Raw genomic sequence first — 13,710 nt, forward strand, 5'->3', positions numbered from 1 at the left:
TTATAAGAAGTTTGAGATTTGTTGATAAATAGATACAAAGTTTTTCCAAATTATTTTTAAGAAAGGTAGTCGGTAGGCCCTTTGAATTGGGAGAGGATTGGACATAGCTGGAAATCCCCTCCTGGTGGTAAAGATGATACTGCTTAGTTAGACCAATATCTGCAGATTTGTATAAATGAACCTTTTACAGATTAAACATCCTCCTTTTTGAAAGTACATCTAATTCAGATATTCAATAATTGCATGTTTATTTTGAGGTGGTCTGTATTTCTAATGAAGATCTTATTTATCATAAGGTGAGATTGAATGGTCATCCATCATTCATTCAACATTTATTAAGTGCCTTCTCTGTACGCTCCTGGGGAAGAAAAACATGAGTGAGGTATAACCCTAGCCCTTAAGGACCTCACAGTTGGGTAAACCATAATAGTCCCTAGAGAACTGAAAGAGTCTAGTAATTAGTTTCCAGTGCTTGGAAGCTGAATGCAGAATGATTTGTTTCGTTTTGTTTTCCATTGGGACCTAATACCAGAGGCATTCTCTGTGAGTTAGAACAGGGACAATGGCTAAATAAAACCAGCTTCAACTTTGACCTGGGGGGTTCCCATCTGTTTGAAACGATAGTATGATGACAGATGCTTCTTCCTGTGTAGACACACACATGCGGAGCACATGCTACGGTGGATACAAGAGAGGCCAGTGTGTCAAACCCTTGTTTGGTGCTGTTACCAAATCTGAGTGCTGTTGTGCCAGCACCGAGTATGCTTTTGGGGAACCTTGCCAACCGTGTCCTTCACAGAATTCAGGTATGTATGTGGTGTCATGGGGATGCCCTAGTATTCCCAGCCTTCCGCCACCATCTGCAGTCTTTGCATTTTTGGAAGTCATGGGGAAAGATTGCATCTGCTCTCCAGGTGCATCACGTACCTTGCTGGGGTCTTGGCAGGGGCTGCTCAGCCTGTGCTCAGACGTTCCTCACAGGCCCAGCCATCACTTGGATTAGGCAGCACATTCATGCCTCCCATCTGAACTCCTCCACCTCAGTAATAGTCGTGCTCCTTAGGGTATGTGCAACTTGCCTTGTTTTCTAAAGTAGCTTCACAGTGTTTACATTTTGTAGGAACTATTATAAAAGCAGAATTCTACAGAGTGTAAAAGTAAATAATTTTCAGATTACCTGAATGTTTCCAGCTTTTTTTCCAAAAGGCCATGTGTGAATTTTGTTCAAATCCTTCATGCTGGTTTAGGTGTGCTTTTCCTAAATGATTTTATTCAACTCTAGGGAAAAAGTGTTTTTCTCAATTGGAGTGACATGGCATAGCGAAAAGAAAACTGGTCAGTGAGTCAGAATCCTGCTCCCCAGCCACAGGCAGACAAATTAGTTAATTGGAGGTTCAGTTTTTTGTGGATTTTTGTTTATTTAGGAATTTTTCTCACCTAATTTCAAAAGGATTTGAGATGGCTTACATTAGTAAACAATTATAAAGTAGAATAATATGGAAAAGGGATCTTCGTTTTTTTCATCTGCAAAATGAATTGTCTTCGGTAATCCAGAAGATCCTCTCCAGTTGTAAATTATTTCTGTTTGTAAGGCAAAAATAGTTTATTGAAATGAAACCAACAGACTGTCAACATTTGAACGTAATTTTAAGGTAGCTTGGCAGCTGACTTCTAATGTCCTAAAATAGAATAAGTCCTAATATTGAAAACATGTAGCTCTGATTGGTTGGTTTACATCTAAGATTCAGTTAGTTCATTTCTGGCCTAGATACTATCAATTAAAGACGAACTCACAATTTTTAAACATTTGCCATTTTGAAAATGATAATATTTGAAATCAGACAGAAATTAAAACGTATTATGAGAAGTTAGAGAAAGTTAAGTGGAAGACTTTAAAAGTCTTTAAAATGGGGGAATGCCAGTTAAAGAAAGAAAGCTTTATTCCGGATGACTGTTTCACCCCGTCATTTTATATATGATTACTAACAATTAAATACATGTTTGCAATAATACTTCGATTATATAGTATACAAATATAATTCTATCTAAAAAGATACTTCCATGCAACTTTACAGTTGTATATTATTAATATCATCCTTTTAAAGTAAAGTTTGTTACTTTAATTTTTCAAAGTACTTTCCTCGCATACTTTGAATTTACAAGATAGATGGGTATCCTAAAAACTGGTACAAGGATATAGGTGATTTGTCCATGTCTTGAATGAGTAGAATAGCCAAAGCTTAGAATCCAGGATCCTTGGTGCATATAGGTTTTTGTTTTTACATTTTCCTCTGGACCAATTACATCTCCAAAGAATTCTTATGCTCCATAGGAAAATGAAATATAAAAGATGACCCAAAGAAACCAAATTTCTTTAAGTGGTAAAGCTTAAAGAGAGTTACATTTGAAGCTCAGTTCCACTACCTTCTGTTTTATATTTGAATCAATTTACACAAACGTGGTCCACATGTGGAAATGGTTCCATCCCGTTTGGTTTCTCCACCTCTTTGATAGATGAAAATGCCAAATCATGAAGGATTGAAATGTAGGATGTCCCTTATTTCAGGAGAGAGGAGGGATTTTAAAGGGGACTGGAAATATCCAGAAGGAATATCTTTAGTCAATTTAATGAGAAATTCTAACCACTTAACATCTAAAGCTCATCTTTGTGCTCTGGAAGTCAAATAAACTATATGTGTAGATACATCTCACTGGCTGCTGAGCATTTACTCCTTGTAGAAATCGGTCAGTTAAAGCCACAGAAGAGTAATGATTAGGAATTTTCTCTTCTGTCCTCATTCCACTGTCTCCATGGCACAACACTGAGTTAGCTCAGCAACACCTACCATTTATTAAGTGCTTGAGTTGTGCTGAGCACTTTACATGTTCTCTCAGTAAATCTACAGCACTACCATGTGAGTTGGGTATCATTTTCTACACTTTATGTAAGAGGGAACTAGAAGAGGGAAAGGGCTTGCTCTCAAGACCCTCAGCAATAAGCACTGTCATCAGCATTCAGACCCATGCGGATCTGAATTCACTACAGAGTCTAGTACCAGATCCTGCCCAAATGGAAAAGAATAATGACAATAATTTGCTTCCATGTAGGCTAAGCATCAGCTAATTTAACGCTAATTATAAAACTGCTTTCAGCAAAACTGGCATGATTTTGTTTTTCCTGTTTTATTACTTATGCTATTTCACAAGTGCTTTAATTAATTGCTGATGTGAGAGAATAAAGAGGATGTACTTCTTTCTGCTGCCAGTCCCTGGCTTTCAAACACAATGGCAGCCACCTTCCCATTTGTTCCCTTTTTGGCTCCTTTTAAGATGATTTAAAAATTAAGGGAATTCACCACTTTTCTCAAATTTGTGTTTGATAGAAGACAGAGGCTCTGAAGGAGTCAACCTTCATTTTTTAATCTGTATAACTCCTTTGCATCCCCTGTCATCAGGAATGCAATTTTCTAGAATGTGGAGGTATAGGAACTATTTGCTTCAGCACCGAGGTACAGGTGGCCTATGTAAAAAAGCCCCATTCCTAATATTCACTTCTCCTGCCACCTAAGCACAAATGATCTGCATTTGACCATGAGATTCTGTAGTTGCCAGAAACCATGGGCAACTAAGGGAAACTTAGTTTCTTTTCCTTGGATTAATTGTGGTTCCTGTTAGTTCTCCATTTCCATCATTCACTCTTAGGTTTATCTAAATATTGTTGGAATTGTGTATAAAGCATTGCATCAATTTTAAGAAATAGAAATCTGATTCCATCACAAATTTGGGAACATATTCTATATACCTCCATTTCTTCAGTAAGATCCAGTTTTAACATTATGCAATACATTTCCTATGGATTTATGTAATAGAATGAATCTGGCATCCTGATAAATATTAACTTTAAAAATACACATAAATGCAAGTGTAGATACCGTGTTATTCTTGTGAGGGGAGACTAGAGAATTTGCAGAGAGAAATGAGAAAATGTTAAGAACTTGATTGTACTGAAAAAAATAGCTCGAACTAAGAAAAAAATTTATTTCCAAGATGGTGGGAAAGAGTTTTATTAACAGTTAAGAAACCACATTTTAACAGGCACATTTCACTGTAAGTGTAAAGTGTTCCCTGGTGAAAAAAAATCAAGCCATAGGAAAAACACCTTTTCCGAAAGTGCTTGTACAAGGAATTGCTGGAACTCACGTATATCCTTATAAGTCGTTTTTCACAGTGATTGCGGAGCCTTTAAAATAGGAGCCTGGTGTGACTCCCCTAGGAGATGCCTCCTTTTCCGTTACCACTTTATTTCAGTTCCACTCACTTTGGAGGAAATGATGTGTGCAAAGCCAAGGGCAGGATTGACCTGTTCTGCAAACAAGGGAATCATTTACTATCTGTTAATTTATTGCAGCGGAATATCAGGCGCTCTGCAGCAGTGGGCCAGGAATGACGTCAGCAGGCAGTGGTAAGGACTTAGGACTTGTTTTGAAATTTACTAAGCATGTGCAGAGGCCGCACTGGGCCTTCCTGTGGGTTTCCACTTGGTCCCTTTACACCAGTCTGGTCCGACCCCCCTCTCTGGCCATCACTGCGTGATCTACCTGGGACACTTAGAAGCCCCCAGTGGCAGAACAGCTATGGCACAGCGGGTCCTGGGATTGCTGGGTGTAGGTATGGCACTCATTACTGAAGGGTTGGGTGCTCTCCCAGGGTCACTGATGTGAACGAGATACAGTGACTGTGGTGGCTCGTTCATGAGAAGGGGCAGGCTGGCCCTCCTTTGGATCTACCACTATCAAGTACAATCCAGGGTTACGAGCTCAATTGAACCTATGCACATTTTGAACACTTTCTTAATGGTCAAGTGCTCAGTCATTCTCAGATGGCAGTAGGGAGCCATCTTGTGTTTTGTAGCAGGTGGTGATAGCAATTAACTGAGTTGGAAGAAAATGAAATGTTTAAGTGTAGAAGTTAGAAGTAGAGAAATACTGGTGCCATAAAAGAAATTAAAGGGGAGAATTGGAACAACTGTAAAACTAGGTGACAAGAAAGAGGAAAGGATTCCTTTATTAATAAAAAACTAAATGAGTTGATTCAAGAGAGTTCTGGGAAAAAATTGACTGACTGAATTGATTGTCAGTACATTCTCTTGATTGATTTCGTTACTATGTGTGGATAAAGAAAGGGCGAGGTGGATATTTGGAGGAGAAAAGAGGAGAAGTAAGGAAATGTATAATGAATAAGGAGTTAGTGCGGAATAAATAAGTTGTGATAGGGACCTGGATAAGGAAAAAAAAAAAAAGGTCAACCTTGATTTATAGAAGAGTCGGACAACAAGATTTGAGACTAGCCACTCACTGACTGTCACTCGGCATCACCCTTGACTCTTAGAGCTGTCCTCAGGCCGTGAGCAAACGGAAGAGGAGGACCCAGCCTCATCTGGACAGAGTAGCAGAGGCTTTTCCAGAGCAGGTGGTGGTTGAGCAAGCTTCGGACCAATGTGTAGGCTTGCTCCAGACATTCCCCACACAGAGTGAAGAGGGCATTATGTGTTTATGGCAGAGTAAGAGATTTAAAGTGAATAAAGAGTTCATATTTTAATTTAATCTTGAGAATCCTGTCGAACCTACGAAAGTCTGAACCATGAGAATGACACAGTCACCTTGTTTTTAGGCCGTTAAGTCTGGTGGCAGTGTAGAATGTAGATTGAAGAAGGACAGGCTGATGGCAGGGAGACCAGTTGTAGGAACCTGGGCTCTGTATTTGATCAACCTTTCCACCTTGATGTTTGGACAAAAAGAAGTCCAGGAGTTCTCCTCTTGATTAAGGATTGGTAATCTTGTAGTTCTAGCTCAGATGCCAAGTTCCTCTCAGGGACTGATGGAAGGAAGACTTGAGTCAGAATATCTTGTAGTGAGAAAAAGGGATCAACATTCTCATCAAGGAGAAACTTTATTTTCATGAGGTCCTAAGGTCTTTACAGTTATTGTAATGTTATTTTTTGATAGTTCATTTGATGTCTACTTTAGAATGTTAATGATTTTGAACTTTTTTTGTGGTGTAGATATAAATGAATGTGCATTAGATCCTGATATTTGCCCAAATGGAATTTGTGAAAATCTCCGTGGGACCTACAAATGTATTTGCAATTCAGGATATGAAGTGGATTCATCTGGGAAAAATTGTGTTGGTAAGACGTTTCACCTGTTTTCTAAGACATTTCATGCATCATGCATTCTTTCTTTTGTTGCTTGAGGGAAACTGCTCTTGAGTAGTTGAAAGGACTGGACAAATGGATGCTCTACACTTTGGGTGTCAGCATAGCTGAATCCTGACAATTTATATCTTTTGTTTAACTATGTAAAGGATGGAACATGGCAACTGTCCCTCTCATACAGCGTGCAGTTCTCTAATTGCGCAGGTTGAAGCCGAGTGCTGCCCCTACGAGATGCCTTTGTTATTAGGCTGCTGCTAATTGTCATTATGCGCAAAGTAGATATAGCAGTTATTTTCAAAACAGCAGAAATCTTACTTTGAGCATTTTCACCTGCTTTCCTTCTAAACTATGTGGCATTTGTACTCATATAAAAAGAACTCACAGTAAATCAAAGTATCTTCTCTCCCCCCCATTTAAATCAGCTTTCACCTGAGTTTCAGGCTAAGCAAGTACCTAAAAAAATGGAGGATAGAAGCAGGTCATGGGAGTTCACAGGCTTATCACAAAACCCTCTGCTTTCGACTGCAGGTTTCTTTTTCTCTCCCTAACTTTTATTGCTGGCCTAAACCTGGCCCTTCCTTCTTTATGGTCTACAGTTGAATTTTGAGAAATGATTTCTTTCTCTCTCACACCCTTAATTTTAGGGCCCCTTTTTTGGGGGTACAGTTGTTATATGAGCATACATGGTACTTTCAAACTAGACTCAACTCAAAAAACAGTTTTACTATTTCATTTTTCTGTAGGAGCCTCTCTATATTGGCAGACATGAAAAATCATTATTTATTTGGGCAGGCCAGAAAGGCACAGAGATGTTTTAGCTTCATCCAAAAATCACGCAAAAGAGAGAGTTTGGGAGGCAGAAGGGATTCTTCCTTCAGTGCTTTAGTGTCTACTCCAAAGTTGGACCCATTATCATCAGGTCAGAAGTATGTTCATAATTCAGATTATTTTCAGAGGTGTGAAGCTAGGAATCAAAAATCCGCTTCAGCCACTTCCCACAGAGTTCCAGGGACTGGCTATTTTATATCTTAATCTTTAATTCCTCAAATTAAAGTTCCAGATTCTTCTGACATCATCAACGTTTAAGAATTGCAATATTGACCTTTTTGGGAAGTATTAGCATTCCTTATATGATTTTGACAGAATTCTCAGCATGCTATTTGCTCAGACAATACATAACTTTATACTTGATTTTCCCATATTTTAAGAACTTTATAAACACAGCCCTCCATATCTGCGAGTTTTGCATTCACGTATCTAACCAACCTCAGATTGAAAAAAAATTCCAGAAAGTTCCCAAAAGCAAAACTTGAACTTGCCATACACCAGCAACTATTTACTTAGCATTTACATTGGTTAGGTATTGTAAGTAATCTAGAGATGATTTAAAGTATATGGGAGGATGTGCATAGGTTATATGCCAGTACTATGCCATTTTATATAAGGGGTTTGAGCATCCACAGATTTTGGTAACCTGGTGCAGGGGGTGTCCTGGAACCAATCCCCTGCAGATACCAAGGAACAACTGTTAGTTGCTGATTTAAGTATATTTACTGCTGTGAACCCATGCAGCTCTCCAGTGCTGAATTTGTGTATCCTTTATGTAAGGGCTACTAGGTTGTCAAATGGTAATCTAAGCAGAATCTCTCAATGTATAAAACGTCTCTTGTGAATATGTAGCCTATTTTGTGGGCTGAGTGATGTACTTTAGCTCAAAGAGGTATAACAAACTGTTTTAAGTTCTACATTTCCTAAATTATCTAAGTAATACATGTCAAAAGTTTGGTTTTGCATCAGACTTGCCTATTATTCAGCTGAAAGCAAGGAATTTTCCTCAGCTCTCTGAACCTCGAGTCTAAATTCCTCATGACAATTATAAACTCTACAGATTGCTTCATACTTTATAAACATAACTGGAGACCACTTAAATTATTCTAAAGAAGAGACACCCATCCTGGAACTAATACTTACCAAAGATGGACCATACTCTCTAAATATTTATTTAGTTCCTTAAGACAATAGGATTAGTCCTTTTAATTCTGGCACAGTGAAACAATTATATAAATATTAATGATTTCCAGCAAATCAGGTTCCAGAAATCCAATTATATAAATATTAATGATTTCCAGCAAATCAGGTTCCAGAAATCCAGGTTTTCTTCCTGCTAAAGAAAGAAGAGAATTAAATAGTGTCTGGTGACTTTAGACTTTGTAGATACCTAGTATAGATAATCAGCTCAAGCCCCTATTTTCCTAAAATAGGTAATTTCAGCAAAGATCAATGGTAGAGGAGTTTTGCCTCTTTCCTTGAATTAATCATATCATTATGACCTTAAAAACTTAGCCTAAAAATGCAAAGAAATTGCATGCAAAGGATGGGATCTTTTAAAAGTTTATGTTTTTTGGTTTTCCAGATATTAATGAATGTGTATTGAATAGTCTACTCTGTGACAATGGACAATGTAGAAATACTCCTGGAAGTTTTGTCTGTACCTGCCCCAAGGGATTTATATACAAACCTGACCTAAAAACCTGTGAAGGTAAGATGTATTTTTGTTCTTATACCATGTACTTTACTGCCTTCTGGAATGCCACTGGAAAACCACGAAGGTAAATTAGAGTCACTTCTATTTTAGACAGTTGTGTCACTTCGTTGAGATTCTGTGATCCTAAATGACACTCCTATGCACTTTGTAAGCTACTGATGGTACTTACCTGCAATTGGTATTTTATTTGCCATTTATTTTGCATTCAAATGCCATTTAAAAGTATTCACTTTGTGTTTGCCTGCAATTGGCATTTTATTTGCCATCATTTAATAGATGAAGAAAATATTAGATATGTGCTATTTGAGTTAGTAATTCAGAAATCACACTTACATTTGCTCCAGATTTTCTGAATAAAAAGATTCAGCCATGTGCTGAACATAGAGATGTGCTCAGTTATTATTTTTGGCATTCCATCTGGCCTAGAAAAAAAAAAATCTATCTAGGTCAGCTTTACTATCTAATGAAGAATATGTGGTAGCAATTGAGACCAAAGTTTAAATATTCATTTGTGCCCAAGACTAGTTTTTAGCAGTAACGTAGACCTGTTTTTGTTTCAGACATCGATGAATGTGAATCAAGTCCTTGCATTAATGGAGTCTGCAAGAACAGCCCAGGCTCTTTTATTTGTGAATGTTCTTCCGAAAGTACTTTGGATCCAACAAAAACCATCTGCATAGGTATTTGTCTTTCGGAGAATGATTTTCCTATGTTTATCAGGGCTGCTGTATTTAATGTGTGCTTTTATTGCAAAAGGGTTTCAGTATGGAAGAACAAAGTTTTAAATGATCATTATTCCTTGTTTCATGATGCTATTCTTGCTGTAATTCCAATGCACATGTTTGAATTTTTGATATAGATTCTGTTGTCTATTAAATATCGTCACCCCCTTGCCCCTGCAGAAACCATCAAGGGCACTTGTTGGCAGACTGTCATTGATGGGAGATGTGAGATCAACATCAATGGAGCCACGTTAAAGTCCCAGTGTTGTTCGTCCCTTGGTGCTGCCTGGGGGAGTCCGTGCACCCCATGCCAAGTTGGTAAGAGAAGCAGGTGCTGCAGCTCCTGTGCCCACTGGGCACTTTGCTCGGAAAGGGGAAGCCGAGAACTTTGTTCATTTAGGTTCACACGGGAATTTTAGAAGATTTCATTCTGATGACCTCAATGAAACATGTGGTTGAATAGGAAACTAAGAGAAGTGTCAAGGACAATAGTTTTATGGGATTTGGTTAATTGATTGTTTTCCATCACCACACTGTAATGTAGTTATCTGGAGTTGCTTTCCTAGATCAGCAATTCCTATTGGCTCTCTCAGGAACCTCATGATTAGGGGTCCTGAACTTTTTACAGGCGCAGATTTTCTTCCCCGCAAAATGATTGATGTAAAGCCACCAGTGTTCATCACTAAACTAAAGTTGTTGCAAAGCTGAGGTTTGAGAGCCTTGCTGATTCAATGTTTAGATATATAAATGTGTGCATTTATATAGTGTGAATGCTGCAGGGCATGAGATCTTCCAGTTCTAGACTTTGTTTTCCACATTCATGTTACAGTAATCCTATAGTGTGATTCATATTTTAGGGCTAATAGCAAGAGAGAAATTGAGCCAATTTCCTTCTTAGTCATCATCTTAGTTTGATCTTTAGGGTACCTTTGGGTCTTTTAGGATATCTCAGATGAATTGAGCTTTATTCAAGGAGACATTTCATTCTTCTCCTTCACCTATGCAATCTCAGAGACACTTTGTCGTCTCAGACTTATTCATAGCAATAAAATCGGTTTCATGTTAAAGGTCCTCTTTCGTGTTTCTTATACCATGTCATACAAAGTCTGGATAGTGTTATCTCAAATTTGTTTTTTGCTTTTTGTTTGTTTTTTGGTACAGATCCCATATGTGGTAAAGGCTATTCAAGAATTAAAGGAACACAGTGTGAAGGTATTTATGATTATTTATAAATCATAAATTTCTGTGTGCATGAAGAATGCTTGTGTTAACTTGGACTGGATAAAGCTGTCATATAACTTCCCAGTGAGAAATGTGTAGCAGGGGAAAAAAAATAATGAGAACTGCCGAACATAACAGACGTGAGTTTCACAAGCATATATGCTATTGCCAGCGTCAGATCCCTGTGGCCAAAGGGCAGGGTGGCTGAAAATGCTTTAGGCTGACCATAGTTTTGAGTGACTACAATTTCAAACTGCTATCTATGAGGAAGACAGAAAAGGAAGTTTTTGATGAGGCTATAAAATTTGCATTTTTCTTGGTTTGTCCTGGTTTTTTGTCATTGTGTTGTTGTTTGTTTGTTTCATGGTCACAGATGATGAGAAGGACACACTCTAGTGCCTCGTTTTTGAAAGTCTACATGGATTCTCTCCAGTTTCCTGTGATTTTTTTCTCATGGAGTCCCAGATAGACATAGGTCAGGGTGACTAACACAACCTGACATGACACAGCAGCTGAAAAATTTTTAAAACAGCAATTAGTCCCATATGTGGAATGAAATGAACTTTTTTTCTCAGCTAAAATAAAGAGGAACACTACATCCCCCACCCAAGGTCTTGCTTTCCAAATGATGACTGAATCCTTTGGCCTCTCTCTGGTCCAGACCCACTGTTAATAACTTATCTGACCTCAGCAGCACATTTTGGTACACAAGTGGCCAGAACAAAACAAAACAAAACAACCCAAAAAAGGTAAATTTCCCCCTCCCAATTTATTTCTCTTATGAGGAAAGATTTAGAATATTTTTTTCAACATCCCTGGCTTGGAAAGTTATTTCTTCTAAATAGAGACACAGTGTGTGTGAGTTTCTTGACTAACGCTCCCCTTTTTTGGCATTGGCAAGTAAGTGCCTTTCTTTGGGTTAACTTGATGGTGAATATTTTTCCAAAAAAATGTGCAGAGAACATAATGCTCTCCATTAAGCAAACTGGGAAGGACTAGTATATTTGAGACAGATGCAATGAATGAATGATGAATGAATGAACATGAGCATCTTCCACGCTCCCCAACTCAAGCTGGGACCACCAAGGCTTTTACAGAACAGCCTGGGACCATTGCTGAGTTAGAACTAGATACGCACTTTCTTGGGATGTCTCAGCACTTCTCAAAGGAGACTCTTTTGACTGGCCCCACATATTCCTCAATGATGGATTTTTTTTCTATGCTCATCTTCAAGCTACTTCTTCTTTGCTAGTTTGAAAGACCAGGCTTCTCTTTCTCTACTCACTTGCAGCCCTCTGGTCTCATAAAGCTAATTGTATGGCCCCTGGGAGCCTTACCTGAGATGTCTATAGTACCCAGACCTGTCCCCAAGAACTCCCACCAGCTCCGTGTCTTTACAACTCAAAAATTACTCCCTGAGACTGATGGAGAAACTGTTATATCTTTGGTAATAGGTGGGCTCAGTCTGGTTGCTTTTCAAACATCCCAGAAATTCTACATGAATTATTTGGAGGCAAACTAATTTTGTAAACTTATCAGGTTTAAAATGATCTTTTCAGTTGTGGTAATAATATGACTCCATGAATGGAATGAAGTAGAATGATGTTATACAGATATATTAACTTCATGCTTTTTTTTCCCTCATAGATATAGATGAATGTGAAGTGTTCCCGGGAGTATGCAAAAATGGCTTATGTGTTAACTCTAAGGGATCATTTAAGTGTCAATGTCCCAGTGGGATGACTTTGGATGCCACAGGGAGGATTTGCCTAGGTAAATACTGTTCGTTACTTTTCTAATGAATATTTCTTAACGATTATTAAAAACTCAGTTAACAAGATAGAGCTGAATATTTGGTTCCAAGTACAGACACACACACATCCCAAATTCAGCATTTCTATTAGGATGCATTGTGGTTTCCTTGACAAATAGCCTTCGTGACTCAGCTCTTTATTAATTCTTTATAAAAAGAGTAGAGAACATGTCAGTGAAGAGAAACTTTAGTTCTTTATTGTTACCCATCACAGTTATTATTCTAGAGCTCTTAAATCTGCCCTCCGTGGGCCATGGACAGAGAATCCTAGGTGACTGGTAAGGAGAACACTTTTGCTTAATTGGAAACTGTAGCCTTAGCCTTCTACGCAGGGCTGCTGTAAGCCAGAAGGACAGGTCTTTGCAGGAAACTCTTGTGGGTATCAGGAGTGAAGAGTGTAACAGCCTGAGGAGTGAACCTGAGGGAACGAAGGCTGTTGTCAATATCAGCCATGATGAGATTCTCCATGACAACTGCTAGAACCCAAGCGACAATGACGTGGAAGAGACTGGACACCAAACCCTGAATTCTTAGAAAGCTGCCCTGTGGACTCATAGTGGCAGTAGATTTGAGGTCCCACAGTCATGCTTGTGGCGTCTGAGGCTTATTCTGGTGTCACCACTATGGCTTCTGACTGCCAGGAATACGTCCTTTGGATCACTGGTTTCAGAGTCCGTGACTCTGCAAGTGATGCTCAGCCGTATTGTGTATCTGAAACCACTCTGAAGAGCATCTTTAGTGAAGGACCACTGTAGGTGGTTGCAAGAGCGGCATGCAGTTAAGGGATCTGCATCCTTTATGAATTAGGATTAATCAGCCTTTAAATATAAAACTTTATGGTTTATAATGTAAGCAATACAGAATAGAAAAGCTGGAATTCAGAGGCTAGAGTCTTTTCATAACTGTGGATGTCAGTTCATCCCATCCTGAGTCTTAGCTTCTTTGTTTAGGAGGTATCAGCATGTAATGAGAATGCTTTTCCAGGTTCTTCAGTTGAAACATGCTTCAGGGTTTAGTTTAGGATTCATTTTGAAATTAACCATCTTAATTAAAAGAGGCAACCCGGATGTGAAGTTGCTCAGAAGGCTTCAGTAGCTTTCTAACATTAAAGGAAGCTCACACTCCCACAAGTATCCAGAAGAATGTGCACAAAAGCACATGTTGAGGTGAAAGAAATACTTGAGAAGGGGAGTGG

General features: G+C 38.6%; 1 protein-coding gene across 2 annotated transcripts in view; it reads left to right on the top strand.

Annotated features, from left to right (window-relative positions):
* FBN1 (fibrillin 1) overlaps positions 1 to 13,710 on the top strand; it is a 252,546-nt gene that overhangs the window by 146,683 nt on the left and 92,153 nt on the right. For both annotated transcript variants that reach the window (XM_059913339.1, XM_059913338.1), the window contains exons 17-24: positions 654 to 806; positions 4,409 to 4,462; positions 6,062 to 6,187; positions 8,628 to 8,753; positions 9,320 to 9,439; positions 9,662 to 9,799; positions 10,643 to 10,693; positions 12,350 to 12,475. In XM_059913339.1, the coding sequence (XP_059769322.1) occupies positions 654 to 806; positions 4,409 to 4,462; positions 6,062 to 6,187; positions 8,628 to 8,753; positions 9,320 to 9,439; positions 9,662 to 9,799; positions 10,643 to 10,693; positions 12,350 to 12,475 (894 nt within the window). The remainder of the gene's footprint in view (positions 1 to 653; positions 807 to 4,408; positions 4,463 to 6,061; positions 6,188 to 8,627; positions 8,754 to 9,319; positions 9,440 to 9,661; positions 9,800 to 10,642; positions 10,694 to 12,349; positions 12,476 to 13,710) is intronic.

Source organism: Balaenoptera ricei, chromosome 2 (assembly GCF_028023285.1).
Source record: "Balaenoptera ricei isolate mBalRic1 chromosome 2, mBalRic1.hap2, whole genome shotgun sequence".
Classification (NCBI taxonomy): domain Eukaryota; kingdom Metazoa; phylum Chordata; class Mammalia; order Artiodactyla; family Balaenopteridae; genus Balaenoptera; species Balaenoptera ricei.